Source organism: Anguilla rostrata, chromosome 3, assembly GCF_018555375.3.
Source record: "Anguilla rostrata isolate EN2019 chromosome 3, ASM1855537v3, whole genome shotgun sequence".
Classification (NCBI taxonomy): Eukaryota; Metazoa; Chordata; class Actinopteri; order Anguilliformes; family Anguillidae; genus Anguilla; species Anguilla rostrata.
In genome coordinates this window covers 14,179,880-14,201,818 of record NC_057935.1, presented here as the reverse complement: position 1 = coordinate 14,201,818, position 21,939 = coordinate 14,179,880, and the positions used below count along the sequence as shown (strand labels likewise).

Sequence of the window (21,939 nt, the reverse complement as noted above, 5' to 3'; positions counted from 1 at the left end):
TATTTGCCAGACTGCAGCCTGTTTGCCCACAGCTCTGCTCTGCCTTTGTGTTGGCACGTAAATGCCGAATGCTCTATGGAGGGGTGTGGCAGAATTCCATCTGTACGATCGCCGTAGAATCGGCTGTTTAGAATTACCGGGTACCAGAGGGACAGGTCCCAGGTAAATGGACTGCAGTAACATGACCAAAAGAAGGAAAAAAATGAACTTTGTTCGGTACTGTGTATAAATCTTTCTGCATTTGCTGCTTTCCTAGGAGGTCTCTGATGTGTTTTGATAGCCTATCCGGCAGATTATTATTTAGTTTTTGGCATAGATTTGAACCTGGCCTCTGTGGTGATTTTACACTGAATCACACTGGTAGTGTGGTGAAGTTTAATCACTCACCGTGCTGATGAATATTTAAAACACACTCCCCTCCCTCTGGACCTCTGAAACCTAAAGTTCATTTTTTTCATGATAACTAATTATCACAGAGGCATAAAAGCATTTTTTTATGCGCACGACTCTGTGATTAATAGTCCTGCAGGACTATAGATATCCCTGCTTGCTTAATATAGGCATGGGGGTGGCAGAAAATCTGCGGGTACAGAGAGAGTGCTTCAGATGCACCAATGGGCTGGAGTCGGTGAGCAGCCAGACTTCCGCAGGTTGAGAGGAGCCACACATCTCTGGCTGTGACAGAGGAGTGGGTGGAGTCTTGGCCCTGTGTGACTGCGACTGGGGGGTGGAGTCTGAGCAGTGTGTGACAGAGGAGTGGGTGGAGTCTTGGCCCTGTGCGACTGTGACTGGGAATTGGAGTCTCAGCAGTGTGTGACTGAGAAGTGGGTGGATTTTCATGAACTGTGTGACTCTGACAGAGAAGAGAGTGGAGACACAGCACTGTGTGACTTGCACTGTCAGATACTGCAGGGACAGATTTTTGGCAAAGTATGACTGTGACGGAGTAGGGGCCACAGTCTTTGTGACTGTGCGGAGGTAATCACCCTGCATGACCCCATGGCTTCCCACACGGTAGAAAAGTAGCTGAGGTTCTGCTTTTTGTGGAGGCAAGTGCTGACAGTAGTTTGGGCTTGAAGCAATTTTTCTGAATTTGTGCTCTCCCTCTGCATTGCCTCAGTTCCGTATTAATTAAGATCTGGATCTCTCTCTCTCTCTCTCTCTCTCTCTCTCTCTCTCTCTCTTTTCGTCTTCTAGCAGCCCACATGTGGGCCCTCTGCCTGGCACCTGTGTGTCTCTGATACTGAGCGCATGCACAAGAATTATGCACACCGCTCCAATCTGCCTGCTCTCTCAACTGCCAAAATTATTTTAATCTTCATTGATGCGCGTGATTACATGGACCTGATTTGTATAATTACCGCTGAATTGAGAGGCATGGAATATCTTTGCGAGATGATAGATATTTTATCGGTGGGAATTATGAAAGCTGAATGCTTGTTCTTGTAAAAAAAAAAAGAAAAACCTACATTCAGTTATTGGAAATATAGTGTTGATATTTGATTTATCCCCATATCAGCAAGCTCAATAATGCGTTCATAACTTGTCAGCAGTGTAAAATTAACTGTTAGCAGCTAGACAGTGATCTATGGAAAGTTGCCTTCTGTGTGACAGCCTTCTTTAAGCCTGTCCTTTCAGAAAGGTTTTTTTTCCGTTGATGTGCTTTCAGTGTGAAAGACCCATAATAAGCATGATGTTCTCTCTCTCTCTCTCTCTCTCTCTCTCTCTCTCTCTCTCTCTCTCTCTCTCTCTCTGCTGCTTCTATTTGGAGTCCAACCTACACTGGATCACGATTCATCAGAAGAAGCAACCGATTGTTAGTTTATTAACACAGCGTACCCCTTGTATTTGGGCAGAACATTCAGAGGCAGGCTTAGAGTCCTGTAATGTTATGAGCCTAACCAGTGAAGCTGGTCTATTATGACGAAGGACAGCAAATGACAGCATCAGTCTGGCATAAACTAATGTGCATAAATTCATATTTTCCATATTTAGGTCACATTTTACTGTAATGCTAATGTTTAAAAATACAATGATACTTCACGTTCAATGATCAGTGCATTGTGTGTAATTGAGTTCGTAACTGTTTTGGTTGGCATTTCATATTATATGATGTAATTACAACCCTTCTGAATTATGTCTGATTGTTCTTTTAAGATTATAAAATGAAAACATTTTCTATACGACTTTGCTTTCCTACCTTGGTTGGACCACAAGAGTGGTAATAATAATAATAATAACAGTACCTTTTAATGTGAATGTGTGCCCATGCAACAGCGCTGGTACACTCTGCTGCTGTCGCAGGTTCTGCCTCCACAGCGGCGAAGCTGGAAAGCTTGTTCCTAAATATAGATAAAGACTCTCTCTCTCCCCCCCGTGGGCCGCCCGCGCTCCCTCTCCGTGGAGAGGCGGTTTAATCTGAATCGAGCTCAGCGTTTTTACAGGCTGCCACGGCACAAAGGGGCGCGCGCACCGCTGATTGGACGCTGAGCGAAGCGGAGGCTAACTCCACGCTGAGCTCCGAATGTAGGTCAGCGCCCTGTTACGCCCGGCGCCAGGGTCTGGCTTTTGGACTCCGCCTCTGGTGGTCCTTCATGTTTCAGGAAGTATGTATTTCATCCATTGATGGTACTGACTGGTATAGCTCCAATTTCTGCTTTCAATGTTTCCGGCTAAATCCATTTTTTCCACGGAGCTGCAGCTTGTGAGCTGGTTGTGGAGTGTGTGAGCTGGTTGTGGAGTGTGTGAGCTGGTTGTGGAGTCTGTGAGCTGGTTGTGGAGTGTGTGAGCTGGTTGTGGAGTCTGTGAGCTGGTTGTGGAGTCTGTGAGCTGGTTGTGGAGTGTGTGAGCTAGTTGTGGAGTGTGTGAGCTGGTTGTGGAGTCTGTGAGCTGGTTGTGGAGTGTGTGAGCTGGTTGTGGAGTCTGTGAGCTGGTTGTGGAGTGTGTGAGCTGGTTGTGGAGTCTGTGAGCTGGTTGTGGAGTCTGTGAGCTGGTTGTGGAGTGTGTGAGCTGGTTGTGGAGTGTGTGAGCTGGTTGTGGAGTCTGTGAGCTGGTTGTGGAGTGTGTGAGCTGGTTGTGGAGTGTGTGAGCTGATTCTTGTGTGTGAGGGATGATTCTGTGGTCTGTGAGCTGGTTGTGGAGTGTGTGAGCTGATTCTGGTGTGTGAGGGATGATTCTGTGGTCTGTGAGCTGGTTTGACCTTTGACCCTGTGACTTTGGTGGTTTTGAGGTATGACTCATGATTTTTTGGTACGAACTGGCCTCTAGGTAGACATGCTGGCAAGAGTAACCCAGTATATCCACAAGCAGTGGAATTACGTGGGACTATTTTAGATTTAGTTATGCAATACAGCACTGCAGGGCATTATGCATTCGGTGTGTGATTGATGTGTGTAAATCAAATAGCACCCCAAACAAAACGTGTCTATTCTGCAGTAATTAGAACACATGCACACACGCACACAAAGACACACACGTAGGCACATGTACACACAAAGACACACACGCACACACACACACACACATACACACACACACCGAAAAGAGCAATTTCCTGGACTTTTGGTTTCCAACATTTTAGGGAATGATCCTGGCAGCCGTGCAAAGCATTTTTATGAGTCATTAAGTGGAGTGAGGCATTTCTCCTTTGTGCGGCTCTTTAGTTTGTTGCTCTTTAGCACTACTCCTTAGGATGACACTTTAGCGGTGTTCTTTAGCACGGCTCTGGCTCTTTCTGTGATTGAGATGGAGTGGCAGGGGGATGCAGTCCTGATTCAGCCTCGTTAAGAGCCCATTTCAGAAACCTCTCCTGTTTAATCACCACAGCGCTCTCCCTCCTTTCAGCGGCAGGAGAAGCAGCGCCGCATCAGCCCGTTCCACGCGCGCCGGGCGGGCGGCGTATTTATCCCGCGCGGTCCGATACGAGCCCGTCCAATGAAGAATGAGATTAGCGAAAATGTGAGAGATTGTGTCATCCCTTCCCTCGTAAACATGCATTATGCTTCAGCATCTTGAGCTGACAATGAACAGCCTGTCTGCGGAGTGGCGGCTCGGCGTTCGGTGCCAGTGCATCTGTGTCTTTTGTCTGCGGAGTGGCAGCTCAGCATTTGATTCCGTTACATCTGTGTCCAATCCGTGGAGTGGGTAAATCGATGTTTTGTTGCGGCGCGTCCCGGAGCGGGCGCGTCAGTGACCTTCCGATGCAGGGATGAGTACCATGCCTGAGACCATCACGACAGAGCTGGAGAATGAATTCATTTTGTGGTGGGTGAGATGAGTTTAACTCCTCACTGCAAAGTGCTTTGAGATCGGGAGATGAAAGGTGCTGTCTGTATGAAGTGCCATTCATTATTCTCCATTATCCTCTTCACTGAATTTGCACCCTGTACCTGAAGCGGCCCATCTTACTCAGCTGTGTCCCGCGAAAAGTTTGTGGTTTGGGAGCTAATGGTTCAGGGGTGGGGTGAGGGAGACTTCTCCAAAATCGGCCAGGCGTGTGGTGCTTGTGCTTACTCGAAGGAGTGATGTGCTTCAGGAAAAAGACTTAGACTTGTCTGGACGCTAGGCTCAGAGTGAGCTGAATTTTTATCAGAGAAGAAAAATCCCTTTGGCGGAGTTTCTGTGATTTTTGAAACACAGCAGTAAAGGTTTTTCCTTGTTTGTTCAGCTTATATTTGAACCTGGTGTTTCCCACTGAAATCCCTGAGCTCTCTTCTCTGCACTCTTTCAGGGCAGCTTGGTGAGGTAAAGTGGAAGAAGCAGTGGGTGTTGTATTTTCACTTGATCCTCACAATAAAGACTCGTCCGTGTACGTCACGCGGACGTCCGGTTTGGCAGCATTCCCGCGTGCGAACCCGGGTGTTTCCCAGGTGAAAGGGAGCAAAATGGATGCTTCTAGCAGATCTCTGTGCATACGTAATCGCAGTGCAAATGGTCATCACTGTGCATGCTGTCATCACCGCACATATGGTCATCACGGCACATATGGCAGTCACTAAGCCTGCTGTCATTGCTGCACACATGCTAATCACTGTGCATGCACTAACCGCTGTGCATGTGTTAACCATTACACAAACAGTAATCACTGGACATATGGTAATCGCTGTAAATATGGTAATCACTCTACATACGATAATAACTGCACGTACGGCAGCCACTGTATATATGGTAATCACTGTACTTACGGTAATCGCTGTGCGAATGGTCTTCGATGCACACAGTCAGACTGTGACCTCAGTAAAATTCAAAGGGACTGAAAGGTTATGCACATCGACCGGGCGTTCAGCAGAGCGAGGTATTCAGTAGAGCAAGGCATTCGATAGAGTGGTCGATAAAACGGTCAATAGACACACTCTGCTACTAGCTAACAAGCAGCCCAGGCGGTCAAAGCCAGTGTTTATGTCTAGCCCATTCCATCCATTAAAGTTTATGCTGACCATGTTGAACAGGAGAGGGGAAAACACTGGCAGCTTTTGCCAAAGCTTGACCAAACAATCTGATAGTTGGTTACATTGGAAACCTATCCTCCTATCCCAGGATGGATTATCTTGAAATTTCACAATTTGTATACCTTTCTCTGCCATCATGCCCCCCACCACCTCCCCAGGGAGCAGGGTTAGGAACCCCACCTCTCCCAAATTTTTTGCTGGTTTGTCCCCGGCTAAGCCGCAGCGCTGGAAGAGCCACCCCAGCCCAGTTTTTGCTGGTTTTGTCCCCCGCTCAGCTCTCCGCAGGGCTGAAAGAGCTTCTTCGCCATCTGGTGCAGAGTTCAGTGAGGATTCTCACCTCCTGCTCCCTCCTGACACCCAGGAGAGGCGCAGAACATTCTGTCTCCATGAGCCGATCGCTCCTCTCACACGCTCAAGAGCACCGTCTGCACAGTTCCTTCTGTTTCTGAGGAACGGGAGAGGGAGGGAAGACTCCGTAAAGATCCTCCATAACCTTCACCTCAGGCTCTAACGCACGATCCTCAGGCCGCACTCTCACAGTTATATTAAAACATACTGGATATATAGTAGCACAAAGAAAACGGACATAACCGTGATATAATACTTTCTGTTTTTGCAGATGTGTACAGTTTCTCAATAGCTTTTAAAATTAGATCTGGCCCAGGTTGACTTTGAAAGGACTATACTGTCACACCTAACTTAAAGGCTCCAGTTAAAATGTTATGAATTGCTTTGATATGAAAAGCAATTTTAGCTTTAATCACAAGCTGCTGCTCAGGTAATCTAAATTAGATGAGAAGGTTGAGCAGCGAAATGGCAGCTATATTTTATTCAGCAGCTGACTCTATATCATATGTGGACGTTGGGAGCGGTTGTCACATGTTGTCAAGAGCAGATGGGTGACCTCTTCGATGAGCATTACTACTCTACGCCAGCGCTTTCCAAACTGTGGGATAAGACACACCCTTCGGTGACGGAAGGGCTTTAGGTGGATTAAAAAAATAAAAAAATATGAACAATAATTATGGCAATAATATACATTCGACTGAAATTCACACCTGTAAAATTCATCGCTGCCCTAGCAACTGTGCATGCAGTTCTTTTGACCTGCAACTGCATTCACTGCTACCAATGCAAAGCATGCATTTTGTGCAGTGCTGAATCTGTATGGTATGAATATCAGTGGAGGCTATTTGCCTAAATTAAAATGAAACATTTTAATTTCATAGCTGAACACATATCAAGCAACAGTGTAATTAGTGGGTTGCAGAAAATGTATTAGCTCATTAAGTGGGTCGTGGCCTCAGAAAGTTCATATATTGCTACCCCCACTCTGTATGTATTTGAATGGGTGAAATACATTTTGCAATATATTTTGTTGATATTTATATTTGTCGCATGGTTTTGAGAGCAGATGGGTCGCATTTTAGAGGCACGTCATGGCCGTCTACGCTATGCTGTACAGAGTGGTGTTGCGTTACTGCAGGGTGAACAGTAGGATGCTTCTGATTATGTAAAATGTGTGGATTTCCAGCTAGTTCTGGCAAACTTAAGTTCAGAAGTGGCACCCAGTGTGATTCTCCAGTGTTGAGAATCTCTCTGACTGAGCTGTCTCTCGTGAAGTCCAAGATGAATTTGTCGTGGCTGCTGCCTAGCAGGGCTGCATTTCTGTTTTTTTCTGTATACGATATTTTTGTTCTTTGTCTTTTTTATTTTATTTTTTAAATGATTTTACTTGAAGTCTTCCCAGATATACATTTCAGAGATAAACAACTGTGACGCAAATTCCTGGTTAAGAGAGAAGGCGAGACATGATGAATGTGCTATTCCTATGAATGACTGACCTTTTTGTTCGTCGACTTTTTGTGAAAGGCGTTGATATTGTGAAAAAGCATCTTCATTGGATGTTATCTGTTCTTTTAAGAATTGCTACCTTTGTCTTTTGCATGAACACACTCTTTTAAACTTCGTTCAGGTGAATGGTTCCTCTCTTTCTGATGTTTGAAATTTTGCTTCATTTCAAGAACCATCCATTAATCAAACGCTTATAGTGCATCTCCAGGCTTCATATTGTACATGGTCTCTGGAGTGCTGTATTTCCAAAATTGAATTTAAACTTTACCTTGTGGGCTTACAGTATCTCCAGTATCTTCCGTTGCTGTTACCATGGTTTCTTATTCAAGTAAGTGACAGTTATTGTGCTGGGGGTTGATTTTGGACAACAGTAATATGAATCAAAAATGTATTAATTTATTTTTTATCTGCTTACTAGATGTTCTTATCGAGAGGGACTTACATGGATTTCATATTTATATGCTGTCAATTCATATAGCTGGTTATTTTATTAATGCAATTCAGGCTAAGCACCTTGCTCAAGGGTAACAGCAGTGTCATCCTGGGATTTGAACCTGCAGTCCAGTTCCCTAATACCCACACTACTATCAGGAAGCTGAGGTGAGGTTCCATGCACATGTTGTGGGAGGCTCTCTCCTGGGGGAGATGGAGTAGATTTTCTTAGTGATCTTTTGGGGGACCCCGCCCTGAAAGGTGAATCAGTGGAGAGTGACACACATATTCTTACTTTTAATCTTTGTACATTCTTTTTTTTTCTTTCTGATTTCCCTCCTTTATATATTATCTAACATTAAGCACTTCTTTGTCCTTGTGATTTTTGTCTATTATGTTTTCTGTTTCTTTATGTTAACAGTTTAACTGTCTCAGTATGGTTTTCAAATATATGTGGATTTTTTTTTTTTCACACAAAAAGACCTGTGGGGAAGATAAGGACCTATTGAAGTGAACTGATACAGCATCGCTGGCACCCTCTGAAATGGGCTATAAAACCTCAGTTGACCTGCCGTGCCCTCTGCAGGAGAGCTTATAAATGGCTGCGGCAGTTGTCTTTGTGTCTGTCGTGTGAAGAGCCTTTATCACACATCTGGCTGGTGTTGCCGCCTCTTATTCTGGCACGGTGTGGCGCTGCTCATTGTTCCCCACGGGCACATATGCATGTGCACACACACATACACACACAGACGCACACATGCACACACACAAACATACACACACATACACATACACACACAGACGCACACATGCACACACACACACATACACACACAGACGCACACATGCACACACACAAACATACACACACAGACGCACACATGCACACACACAAACATACACGCACAGATGCAAGCATGCACACATACAAACATGCACACACATACACATGCACACACACATGCACAGATGCACACATGCACGCACACAAACATACACGCACATACACATGCACACACACAAACATACACACACAGACGCACACATGCACACACACAAACATACACACACAGACGCACACATGCACACACACACACATACACACACAGACGCACACATGCACACACACAAACATACACGCACATACACATGCACACACACATACACATACACACACAGACGCACACATGCACACACACAAACATACACACACAGACGCACACATGCACCCACACAAACATACACACACAGACGCACACATGCACACACACAAACATACACGCACAGATGCACACACACACATACACACACAGACGCACACATGCACACACACAAACATACACACACAGACGCACACATGCACACACACAAACATACACACACAGACGCACACATGCACACACACAAACATACACGCACATACACATGCACACACACATACACATACACACACAGACGCACACATGCACACACAAACATACACGCACAGATGCAAGCATGCACACATACACATGCACACACACATGCACAGACGCACACATGCACACACACAAACATACAGCACAGATGCAAGCATGCACACATACAAACATGCACACACATGCACAAGCACACACATGCACACATGCACACATGCACACACACAAACATACACGCACAGATGCAAGCATGTACACATACAAACACGCACTGACACACACATGCACACACACATACATGCATGCACACATGCACACACACAAACATACACGCACAGATGCAAGCATGTACACATACAAACACGCACTGACACACACATGCACAGACTTACACATGCACACACACACATGCACAGACGCACACATGCAAACACACACACACACACACATGCACAGGCGCACTCGTACACACACAAACACGCACACACACATGTACACAAACACACATGCACAGACGCACACGCACAGATGCACGCACACAATCACGCATGCACATTGGGCTACCTCCCTACTTTCTGTAATAAGTAGTATCCTCTATCCTGGGTATCATTGACATAAGGAGGAAATTTCTGAAGAAGGGCTAATGTGTTTACTGGAGCTAAGCTGTTGGGACAGAGAACCTGCTGACAAGTTTTTGCCTCCTGCAGGCATTGTAAATATTTATCAATTTTCTGGCGAGTTGAACAAACTATGAAACAAATATATGAAAACAAACTAATTCCCCCAGGATCTGATAACTGTAGTGTGGGGTGGAAATTCAGGAGGAGGGGAAATATCTCACATTGTCATAGCAACCCTTAGACTGTACTGTACCAAAGTTGCTGATGCCCTGCAATTTAAAAATGGTAATGGGATCATCCAGTTTTGCTTCCCCAGAACATTTCTCTGGTTTTGTCCACCACCTTCAACTCCTGTAAGTGGAGAAGAGAGCTTTGTGGTTTCCCATTTAAAGCCTTTTGAATCTGTAATATTTTGTCACAGAAATGGCCTCAGTTGGTAAGAAGATCACTCCCCCATAAGTACGCTGAATCACTTTTTAAATTCCTAAAGTGTGAACTCAGGCCTCCTGGCCGTACCACCATTTTCCTCCACCACCTCCTCCAACAGTGGAGCCGTGGTTGGTCTGACCTCTGTCGGAAGTCTGCCTCTCCTGAGGTGGGTGCGGGGGTTGAGGAGGAGGAAGAGGAGGGGAGGGAGAGAACCAGGAGAGGGCCTTTGAAATGGGCCAGAGCAGCCTCCAGCCAAAAGGTGGCAGTAGAAGTCTGAGTTTTAAACAATAAAAAGGCAACATAGGTTGCTTAGAATGGTCCTGGAGAGCCACGGGGTCTGCACCTTTTGTTGTTACTCAACAATTCATACTCATTATCACTCTCTTCATACCCAAGAGAATACTGTGGCTCAGTTACCACAGAGGAAAAATATAGTGTATGAATTAATTGCTATTCATAAGATTTGTGACAAGTAGTGAAACTGGAATGATTTTCATTAAGATGGCGAGCCCTTTGTGCAGGATTATTGTTTTTGTAACAGAGCCACGCTATTTTTAATGAAATAAGTATGTGCGTGCATGAGAGCCATTTCTATTTGTCTTACATACTTCCTGCTTCAGGAAAAGAACACTTTTCTCAGACAGAAGGAAGGCTGTGGAACCTCCATTTATCAATGAGCTATAGGACTCCACCCCCCCTCAATCCATGTTTGATCTGTTGGCTAGATAAACATGTTTTAGTCTTTGTTTTTGTTACAAGGATTCTGTGAGCTTGTAACTCATTCTGCATTTCATCTGTGTTTATGCTTGTCATTTCTTATGTAATTTCGCATTAGAGCAGTGTCAGAAGGAACAGTCTGAAGTGCACTGTTGTTAGAAGCTAGCGGTGATAAGGTACAGGTGGAGTGGTTAGCGCGCACACATGAAGTGAACATAAAGGCACACTATGTTTCCTTTTCAACAGTATCAGCCCCCAATCAAACTCCCCTGCAACACCTCCAGTATTTCCTTCAGATGCTAAATATGGAGTAGGCTGAACAGATTCTCACATTAGATAAATCAGAAATGTGCCAAAAAGAATCAAAGAAAAGATGCAAAGAAATGGCAGGAATTATCCTAACACACAGACACAAAGGGCCTGATTTACTAAGACCTTTAGCATGCATGTGCAAAACTTTTTATCACAGGTAAAACTAATAACACAACCAATGATTGGTGCAAAACAAGCAAAACAAAAATACCATGAGCAATCATTTGTCACATTTTTGGTTTTGCACATACTAAAGATCATAGTAAATCAGATCAAAAAATAAAAAAACACTCTCAAGATTACGAAATTCTATACTGTCAGCCCCTGAATCAGGATTACCATCAGTAAAAAGAACTTGATATTTGGGTTGCTGGTTGCCACAGCAACGGCAAAGTGCTCCTCTACTGCAGCATCTTGCAAGACATCTCACAGGAGAGAGAGAGAGCTGGGTTTGACTTGTATAGTAGAATACGTATTTTAATACTATTACAAAGAGGGGCTTATCTCTGTATTCCCATGTTAATTTTTTCTGGTCCCACCTTTAATTCTCTAATTGATAATGGTTGCCTGTGCGACAGCTCCCCACTGTACTTGCTAGCTGTTTGGCCAGGTGAGGCACTGTACAGTCAGGTCAGATTATGCTCCATGTTGCTAGGTGAGGAGGTGTACAGCCAGTTAAGGAACTCTGTACTGTATATGGTACAGCCAGGGGAAGGTACCATTAGGCTAGGTAAGGTCTAGGGCAGGGCATTGGTGGTCAGGTAAAAGGCTATGCTTTCAGGTGAGATGGCCAGGTGAGGTGCTGTATTGCCAGGTGAGGGTGCTGTGTGTCAGGATTTGTGCTGTTGCCATGGTGAGTGTCCTGGGGTATGGGTGGCCTCAGGATGACCCGGCCCACCATCACCAGCATGAATATTGCTCATTTGCATCTCCCTCCCCTCTGGTTTTTGGGAGTTTTCCTTCTTTGTATAATTATGGGTGCTTAGTAACAGCTCCAGTGCAATAAACAACCTTTTGCTTAAGGAGTGCAGACACTTGAATGACTTATTCTTTGGCCTGTGGAAGCTGCAGGAAAGGGTTCCCCTTTGAACTGAAAGCTTAAATGAATGCAGCGTCTGAGATGCTGATTGGCTTTCCGCTCAGTGGTTAAGGTGCTGATTGACTCCGTGCTGAATGGGCGATGGCCTGCTGAGTGAGACTCCCTACTGCACAGTGTGATTGCGTTCCTGCTGGTCAAATCCTGTCTTCATAGTCCCTCTCATTGTACAGAAGCCGATTTGTAGGCTTCATTGGTTAAGGATGTTGAGACAGAGAGCGGCAGCTGTAGAGATGAAGCATGTTCAGAAACAGAGAGGGTTCTGGGATGGCGTGTATAGCACAGCTGCAGAGACTTCAGTGTAATTATTCTCTTCCTCTCTGTGGAATGTTTGGCATCTACACTGAGCACATGCGGAGACATCCCACACAGACTCTGGAGCCTGGAGATGCAGGAAAGGGCGGAGCTCCAACAGGAAGTGGCAATGCTCCAACAGTTTTCACAGCAGTGTGGAATTTTGGGGAAGGTTTGAACTCTTTAGATTGAGACGGAGTGAATCCCCTTACAGCTAATTTTAATTCCCAGAGCTTTTCAAGTTTAAAGTTTTGAAGAGATTTATAACCATTCAGGAATGTTTCGGTTTGTTACTTATTACAGCTTAGCAAAGAAATTATGTAGTACAGTGATCATTCTTATGGGAATAGCTGGAAAAAACTGTGATATAAACTGCTCTTTTTGCTAATTCAGATTTGTTTTAACAATTTTTTTTCATAGTTTCACGCCTTTATGTTTCTTCCCAGCTTTTCATGCAAGCTTCGAATGTAAAAGCAATTAATGTCAGAGAGATCTTTTAACATTTCACAAAAGTGCATGTATAAAACTGGCTGATAACACATCTTTCCCTCCTAATCATTTTCCATGGAAACGGTTTCTAAATGTGGTGGTGTGATTACAGCGCAGAAGGCAGTGGATGCCAGAGGCGTCAGTGATTTACGATTCCTCAGGGGGAATTCTGGGAGTTTTGGCTTCTCATCTTTCTGGTCTGCCAGCCCTTTGCATTAATATCTTACCTGGGTTTTTTTTTTTTTTTTTTGGTGGGAGTTTATAATGGGGGCAGAGTTGCATGATGATGTTTGTTACACTGTGCCAAATGAGCAGACAGGAAAAGGAAGTGAGGGGGTACTCCCTTTGAGTGTTCTGAGCTGTATGAGTGGTGTATCAACACTTCCTGTATAAGTTTATCCTATCAGAGGGGCTGCTGCCCCCATCCTTCCCCTTCCTGTCTCATTCTGCGATGCAGCATGTAGGACATTCCAGTGTTTCCCAGCCCATATGGGGATGACAACATTTGACAACTGGAGACCCTTCCACTCATTATTCATTCCTCTGAATGTCTGTGACCTACGCCCAGTCACCTCTGTCCAATCAAACAGCAGCTTCCTAAAGTCTCCCTTACGGCCCCAGTAATGAGGTCCATGCTTCCACTCATTCTTATTTTAATATTATGTGGCTTGCAAGCAGGGATCACACACAGTTTTTCCTGTGTGTTTGCATAAAGAAACAGCTCTTTCGGTGCAAAACTAACCTGTAGGTAGGTCTGTGTTCCCTTATGTTTTTGGACAGGAATTTTAATATTTACAAGTTTGATGATATGCATGGTAGTGTATCTGTGAGACAGGAGATGAGCATCTCTCTATGAGAAAAACTACAAAAGGTCATGAGACTCATCCCTCTGTTTTACTCACAGAGAACACAGTTTATCACTCTATTTTACAAAAAGAGAGAATAAAAACACTGATTGTAGGTGTTCAAAGGGAAAATGATTATATTGAACTAAGCATGTCTCATTGGCACCGAATACCTATTTTCAAAGTATGAACTTTCTTTTAAACCCGTTAGCCCCTGCCAGTGCTTCGGTGGTACAGACATGGACACGGTGCCACGGTGACCATGGTGACAGAATACGAGTCTGAAGTAATTGAGCAGGTGTTCTTCCCTGTCACCTCCTGCGCCTCTACAGCGTCTGTAATGAGAACTTCTCTTTAAAAAAAAAAAATTGTCCCAGAATGCTATGCAATTACCACCTCCGCTGTGCGCACGGTGCACCTGACAGCAGCGGCCTACAATGGCGTTTAAAAAAAAGAAAAGAAGAAAAAGCCAGGCAGCCCTGAAACAGCGACGGGAGGAGAAGCTCATTGCTATTCCAGATCTCTCCAGCGCTTCCGTCTCTTGCGCCCGCTCCGCTACATTAGCAATTCTAATTGCGCTTTTTCCGGAGGGGACAGCTACAGCCGAAACGCGCTCCTGTGCTGTCCCCTGCAGCTGCGTCGCTGCCGCGCGACTCCGTTAGCGCACGCAGCTCCGCGCGGCTCCCAGCGACGAACTTTCCCCCTGATTATTCACTGATTAATCCGTGATTGTTCACTGATTATCCCCTGATTTTTTTTCCTTGCTGTACCCTTTTTATTCCCTGATTGTTCTGTGATTGTTCCGTGATTGTCCACTGTTTATATTCGACTGATCTTTCCGTGATTATTCTTTGAATGGAATCTTGAAACAGTGAGATAACTGTCCTGTTCTGTAATGTGCAGCATTGCTTAATGGAGCTGTTGAGGATGTTACTTCCTGTTGGAACCAAAAACAAACCTCACCTTTGTTGTGTTTTCCTACAGGACGTATCCGTCTTAAATTTGGCCTCTCCTCACATGCGAAACATCATTTAATAACTGAAGATACAACATAATCTGAGGCAGTAATCTTTTAAAAATCTATACAAAAATGTTCTGTCTCTGTGATTAATATTCTGTCCAACCATATTACTGCTCAATGGCTTATATTGGATCATTGCTGAGAAGGCAATGTTCTTAATATTCCATAGCAGGAGCTTCCAGGAAAGAGGATGTTGCCGTGGATACAGCAGGCCCTGAAGGCTGAATAAGATTAGTGTTTTACACCGAGGCAATCAGTGTCTTAATCCTGGACCATGTGGCCTAAAAACCACTGTAATGCACTGAAACAGGACTCCTTTATACACACACACACACAAGCATTACATTACAGGCATTTAGCAGATGCTGTTATCCAGAGCGAATTACACAACTTTTTACATAGCATACAAACAGACACACGAATGCACGTGCGCACACATCACACACACACACACACACACACACACACACAAGCATGCATGGATGCACAAGCGCATCACTCTCACGCACACCCTTGTGCTTTGAATTGTGTTCGTCAGTATGTGTTTACAGCTTGTCATTGTTGTGCGTTATTTTTGCTCAGCAACTGTAAGAATAGAGCACTTCCCTCCCATGCACTCATGGGGGCAGTGCTAATTAGTACTGTAATCTGTAATTACCACATGTCCCATCAGTCCCTATTCTCAGAGCTCTGCTCCTTAGACTCTCTCCCTGGGATCACTGCCACACAGAGGAGTGTTTTCAGGTCACAGGAGTCAAACAAGCTGAATGTATATATACTGTATATATAGTGTATATATATAGGTGTGATAAGGAAGGAAGCATTATTTTTTGCTCACTGATGGGGTTTAATGTATGTAATAAGGCTAAGCTGATTATAAGGTTTAATGCCATAATGTGAAGCTGATAATGGGTTTATTATAATACGCTGAAGCTGATGAGAAGGTTATAAAGTAATAATGTGGAGCTGATAATGGGGTTTATTATAATGAGCTGAAGCAAATGCTAGGGATTAATGTAAGGAGTTGAAGCTGATGATAGGGTTTGTGCTGTGAGTTGAAGCAGATGTTGGGCTTTTAATATGTGTATTTGTTTTTACCTGCATTTACTTGTGATTACCTGCATTCACCTGAATTTACCTGAATTTACTTGTTTGCTCACCTTTTCTGTTTTATTTTTTTCCTCCACCGTGTTTCTCTCAGCTCTCTTCTCAGTGTTGCCTTCTACATGACTGTGACTTTTTCCTGGTTGTTTGTTTTGTCTTAAGTGAAACAACGAACACGTATATCGTAACAGGGTTGCCGTGTACATACACGCACCGTTTCCTGCTCGGGTTCCTTGCTCACCTTACCTCTGCTCTCTCTCAGGGCTTTGTACATGTATGAGGACAACAGTGATGACCTAACACTGGCATCAACAGGAGGTGAGACAAATTTACTGCGGTTATTACTGTGTTATGACTGTTTCATAATACATGACCTGTGTATTCTACATGTAATGGCATTTGACAGCTCAGGTTCGACAACCACCTGTTTATTTGATTGATTGATTGATTGAATTTATTTGACTTCCGAAATATTACAGAATCATTCATACCACTGAAGGTGCATGACATGTTTATGCTAAGAGTGAAAAAATGAGAAGGCGAAAAGAAAAGGCCAAGAAAAAGCCATGACTTATTTCAATTGCAGTTCTCAATGACAGGAATACTATATTTGCAAGAAATATAATGCCCCTGTATTACTCTATGTTTATTTTTCACTTGATCTGGACACACTCATTGACATTCTGATTTATAGTCTTCTCGGATCATTGGGTCAATTTAGCGTTGAATAAATTTCACGACTTCGTAAAGTTAGTTTAGTCTACTCTGAGGCCGAAATGCTGTCATTGAAGTTTATAGAAACATGAGTCACTGTGCCATTATTACAATGTCTAAATGTTCAGTGTAATTAAATATGACTTGCATGATGAATTCTGTATTATAATGGTTATGTGAGAAACTGTTTTCATTTTGTGATAGTTTAGTGGAGTAATGCAAGTAGTTTTTCCTGTGATAATGTCAGTGCCTTAAAATAAATTAACTTGAGAAAATCACTTCAGTCTCATAAAACGAGATTAATCTCAAAATAATGATGCATAATGAAACTGCATTAAACAAAATTCATCTGAAGATCAGCTAGACACTCTCAGGTTGCAATAGCATAGACATTGTTCTATTCTGAACGTAGACCAGTGAGACAAGCTGTTTTTGTAGGCAACAGAAGCTGACACATAATGTTCTCATATCCCTGATGTTCATTATTGAGAATGTTGAAAAAGGTTGTGAGAAGGTTACAAGTAAGTTGTGAGAATGTTATGAAAGTGCTGTGAGAGTGTTTTTTAAGAGTGTAGTAAAAATGTTATCGCTCATCTTCTCCTTTCTCTGATGGACAGGGGGAGGACTGGAAGAGATCACAGACACCTTTGACAATGGGCACATCATGTACGGTTTCTGTAGCCTGAAGGAGCCATCAACCATCCTGCCCCACTACATTCTCATTAACTGGGTGAGCTCTGAGTAAGAGAGAGAGAGAAAGAGATAGAGAGAGCGATCTAATCTTCCCCAAGACCCTAATTGAGTGTACCCCTGTGTAACCTTCCAGTCTCTGGGCTGCAGGTTCAGCTAACTTCAACGGCTCCGACTCGATCACAGGGTTGTGTAGAATAGGCTCCTCCCACGCCCATGGTCCTTGCTCCTGGCCATCCTCATGAGAGGGCTTCAATGGCTTTAATGTCTTCAACACCGTAACATAGAACTCTGTGGGCCCTGTGGTGATAAGGCCTTCCATTCTCATCAAGAACAGCTGTAGATACAGCCCCATGCTGCCTGCTCTTCTCGGCAGTGCCCATGCTTACTCCCTCCTGCAAGTCTCTCGCTGATGGAGGAGCCTCTGAGCCAGCTGCAGCCTAAAGGCCGCCAGCCTGCTCCCTAGATCAATCAGCCCCGGCCCTCCTTCCTGTACAGGAAGGTTCAGGATTGGTGCCAGCAGGCAATGATGGCCTGACCAAAAAATAACTAAATTCTCCAGCTTTCCCTCGATCTCTGCCAGCAGCCCGCAGTTGATGCCAGCGGTTGATGCCACAGGGAGGACGCCACCGGGTTTTTAATAATCAGTACTTAACCCCTGAATGACACCCGTGATAGCAACCACCTCCATTTCTGACCAGCAGCTTATCTGTGACCCCCCTCCCTATTTATGGCCATAAAAGTGGCCATTCTGAGATACACTCCCAGTAGCTTAACCCATGTCTGGCTCCACTGCAGGCCATTAGGCAGCTGTTCTCCCTCTCTTTCGCCAACACTGCTATGTCATCAGCATACACTGACAACATTGCTGCCTTAGAAGCAATGGCCCCTGGGACTCCCACCCCTTAGCCTCTGTCGTACCATTGCCAAATATGTGTCTACCACTAAAGCACATAACTGACCAGACAATGGGCAACCCTGCTGTATGCAGTCTCCACCTATACTGGGTTACTCAACCCACCTCCCACATTTACCAGGCATAATACACCATTATGCAGCAGCCTCACTCAAGATATAAAAGGTTCCCCAAACCCAGAAGCCTTTAACATGCCATCCAAATACTTATGATCCACCCGATCAAAGGCCTTCTTGTGATCTAAGGAGGTTAGCCCAAAATCTGCCAGACCACAACATACCAAATCAATCATGTCGTTTAAAAACAAATTTATTGAGTCCATTATTGAGTGGCCTATTGGTCCATGTGCACCAGTGACATCAAGTGGGTCTTCAAACGGTTGGACAAGCCTGTACAAAGAAGAGCAGAGTGAGGACTGCTTGGCGACAGCTGACCAGAAATTCACCCGCCTCCAATCACTCCAGCAGAATCTCATAGAAGTCCCCTCTTATGTGTCCCCAAAAACTCTTATAAGAAGGTCTGCAGGCACTCCATATATACCTGGGGCATGATCTGCTGCCATTTGCTGCATAGGAACAGTGAGCTCCTGCACTGTGAACGGTGAATCGAGTTCTGCTTTCTCTACCTCTGTCAATGTGGGGAGGCCCTGATGGAGCTCCCCCATCAACATGACCTCACTAGCTTCAGCTGCACATAGCAGTGAGTAAAAGTCCACTGCAGCCTCCCTGATCGCATCTAGGATCTGATGTAAAATCCCCTTCTGGAAGTCAGAGACAATGCATTTGTTGCTTTTGCCCTTCCTGTCACTCCAAATTAAAGAGAAAAAAACTTGGGGCATCCGTCTCCCTTGACAGGGAAAATGTAGCTCTTACAAGCTCTAACCCCCTTTGTTTTCTCATGCAAAAAGGAGCCAAGATCTCTCTGCAACTCCTGCAACTGATTATTCAGTCCCACCTGATTTTGACCCGACTACTCATCCTCAACCTCCCTAATACTCTTTTCCATATTGGCAATCTTGCTTCTTTTTTCCAGCGATGAAAACGCTGCATTGTGCTGACAAAAAGTTTTTAGTTTTGTCTTCTCTCCACTCCCTAGGGGATTCAAAACTTCTCTTTTCACTCTCCACCTATCCAAAAAGTCTGAAAATGCAGTGCAAACGGAGACATCTCATAATAGCTGTACATTAAATTTACAGTACGATGCTTTCTAGGGACCTTTTGTAAGTGAAACGTGTGCCATGACCAGAACATGACACGTGGTCTGAAAATGACACTGAAAAAATACCCACCAGTACCGTCCTGTTGTACTGCAGTGGAATATACACCTGGTCCAGCCTGGCCACAATGACCCACGGCCCAACCATTCTCAACTGAGTGTACCAAGTGTCCTGTTTGGATACTAAATCTCCCGGACATCTAAAAGATCAAACTACTTTAGAAGATCACTCAAAACCCTCACTGACCTTAAATGGGGCTCTACTCCATTCCTATCTAAATTAAAATCTTCCGTGCAATTCCCGTCTCCCCCCCACAATCAAAATCTGTCTTGAAGGATTTGTAGCAGCTCCTGCCTTAACTGAGCAAAACATTCCTCCCTGGCCTGACCATCATTTGGAACATACATACTTATTAATGTTTAGTTTGTTGCTGCACAAATGCCTGTACAATCAGCAGACAGCCTTGGCACACTTCCTTTGGGGCATACATTGATACTTACTGCCACCTCTGGACTAAAATTTTCACCATGGCTCAGCGCATGTACCCCTTTCTACCAGACCCCCCAATCCACTTCAATACTTTTGTCAGAATGTGTTTTTTTGAAGAAATAAAATGTCAACTTTCTTTTGCTGCACTAGCTCTGACAGAAGACCTTTTCAAATGGTCTCTGGTGACATTAATGTTAAGCGAGCCTATTCATCATGATGAAAAAAGGAAACAGATAGCCAGAAGAAAACTTAAGAAAAAAGTGAATTATGCTAGACCTACCCATTTCTTCTTATGACACTTTATTCTGTGCTACTGTCACCCACTTCCTAAGACTAAACCTCCCTTTAGGAGACAGAGTATGCAAATTGTCCTTTTTACATAATGATTTTACTGATCTTAAAAACTTAGTCCCATCTGGAAAATAATATGATACAACAATACAACTGACTTTCCTTAGCCGTATTCATCGAACCGTCTCCCATTTGGCTCAGTGTCATCTCAGATTCTGAGGGAGAATCAGACATGCCGCCGACATCTTCTTCCATCAGCCCCTCTTCCACCTGCTCCACCAGCTCTACACCACCCAATTCCATTTCCCCCACTCTCAGGCCCCTCCCCCAGGGCCACTGAAAGTGCACCCCCTGCTTCCGTCCTCTTCTCAATCCCTGATAATATCTGCTTCGCCACTTCTGAAACCTAAATATCCTTACTCAAAACACTCTTTTCTCTTTCCTTAGTGTGTTTACGTTACTTTTTGAGCCTCTATTCACTGACCTTTTGGGTTTTCCCCCGTCCTGAACCAGACGCTAATGCCACTCCTGGAGTGTCCCCTTCCCCTGACTCCTCGCTCACCCCTGTTGACATATTCCCCGCCGCCTGTTCGCCCCTGCCATTATCCGCCTCCGCGGCGCCTTCCCCATTTCCCTTCTCTGCGACGAGCCTCACTTCTTGCAAATCCCCGCCATTATCCCCTTACTGTGGCTGGGTTTTGTGTGGGCAAGCAAACCTTTTTTGCTCAATATTCCCACACTTTGAACAGCGCAAACTGTCAGTTGATGCAAACACCACAACTGAACTTTTCTACAGTGAAAAGTCACGTCAAAGGTCTGGTCAGCCTTATTTAAAAACATGACAACTTGTCTTCTAAAAGACAACACAAGCTTCACTGCACTACTTTTACAACCCAATAGAATCATTTTCAATGAGCTGGTGCATTTCCCAAACATTGCCAAGTCCCTTTCAATCACTTCATTCTTTATAACTGGAGGCACGTGAGAAACAGCTACTTTATTCGCTGGTGCTGAAAGCAGGGATATAAGTCTTTTCACTCAGATGCCACTCTCTATGATCTAAGCAACTAAGGTCTCCTTCTTGAAGAAAACTACTACTACTTTATTCAGCCTAGAAGCGGAGTAGATCTGCTCACAACCCACCTGCTCCCCGGCTGCTAAAAATACATCCTCTATTGATTCACTGCTGTCTGGAACGAACCTGAACCCAATGCCGGAGGGACTGCATTTCCCCCTCCGAGTGAGAGACCATCCCAATCTACCCCTCCCTTCTTACCTCGCCAGAACCCCTACACCCCAAAACTCCTAATACCCCACCACCCTAACACCAGTCAGTTGTACATAGGGAGAGACAATTGTGTATAGAGAGTATATCAGCGAGACAGAAAGAGAGAGAGAGATTGTACAGCTACCCTACATACAAAAAGTCAAAAAGAAGTCAAAATAGGACTTGAAGGGCAGAGTGATGGGTAGAGAGTGAGGGCAAGAGAGAGAGAGAGATTGTTATCAACCTATTTATCTATCATTGATCTGTTGTGTTTCTTG

General features: G+C 44.4%; 1 protein-coding gene across 6 annotated transcripts in view; it reads left to right on the top strand.

The window, feature by feature from the left end:
* LOC135250266 (drebrin-like) overlaps window positions 1–21,939 on the top strand; it is a 40,234-nt gene that overhangs the window by 8,443 nt on the left and 9,852 nt on the right. For all 6 annotated transcript variants that reach the window (XM_064326378.1, XM_064326375.1, XM_064326381.1 and 3 more), the window contains exons 2-3: window positions 16,341–16,396; window positions 17,410–17,522. In XM_064326378.1, the coding sequence (XP_064182448.1) occupies window positions 16,341–16,396; window positions 17,410–17,522 (169 nt within the window). The remainder of the gene's footprint in view (window positions 1–16,340; window positions 16,397–17,409; window positions 17,523–21,939) is intronic.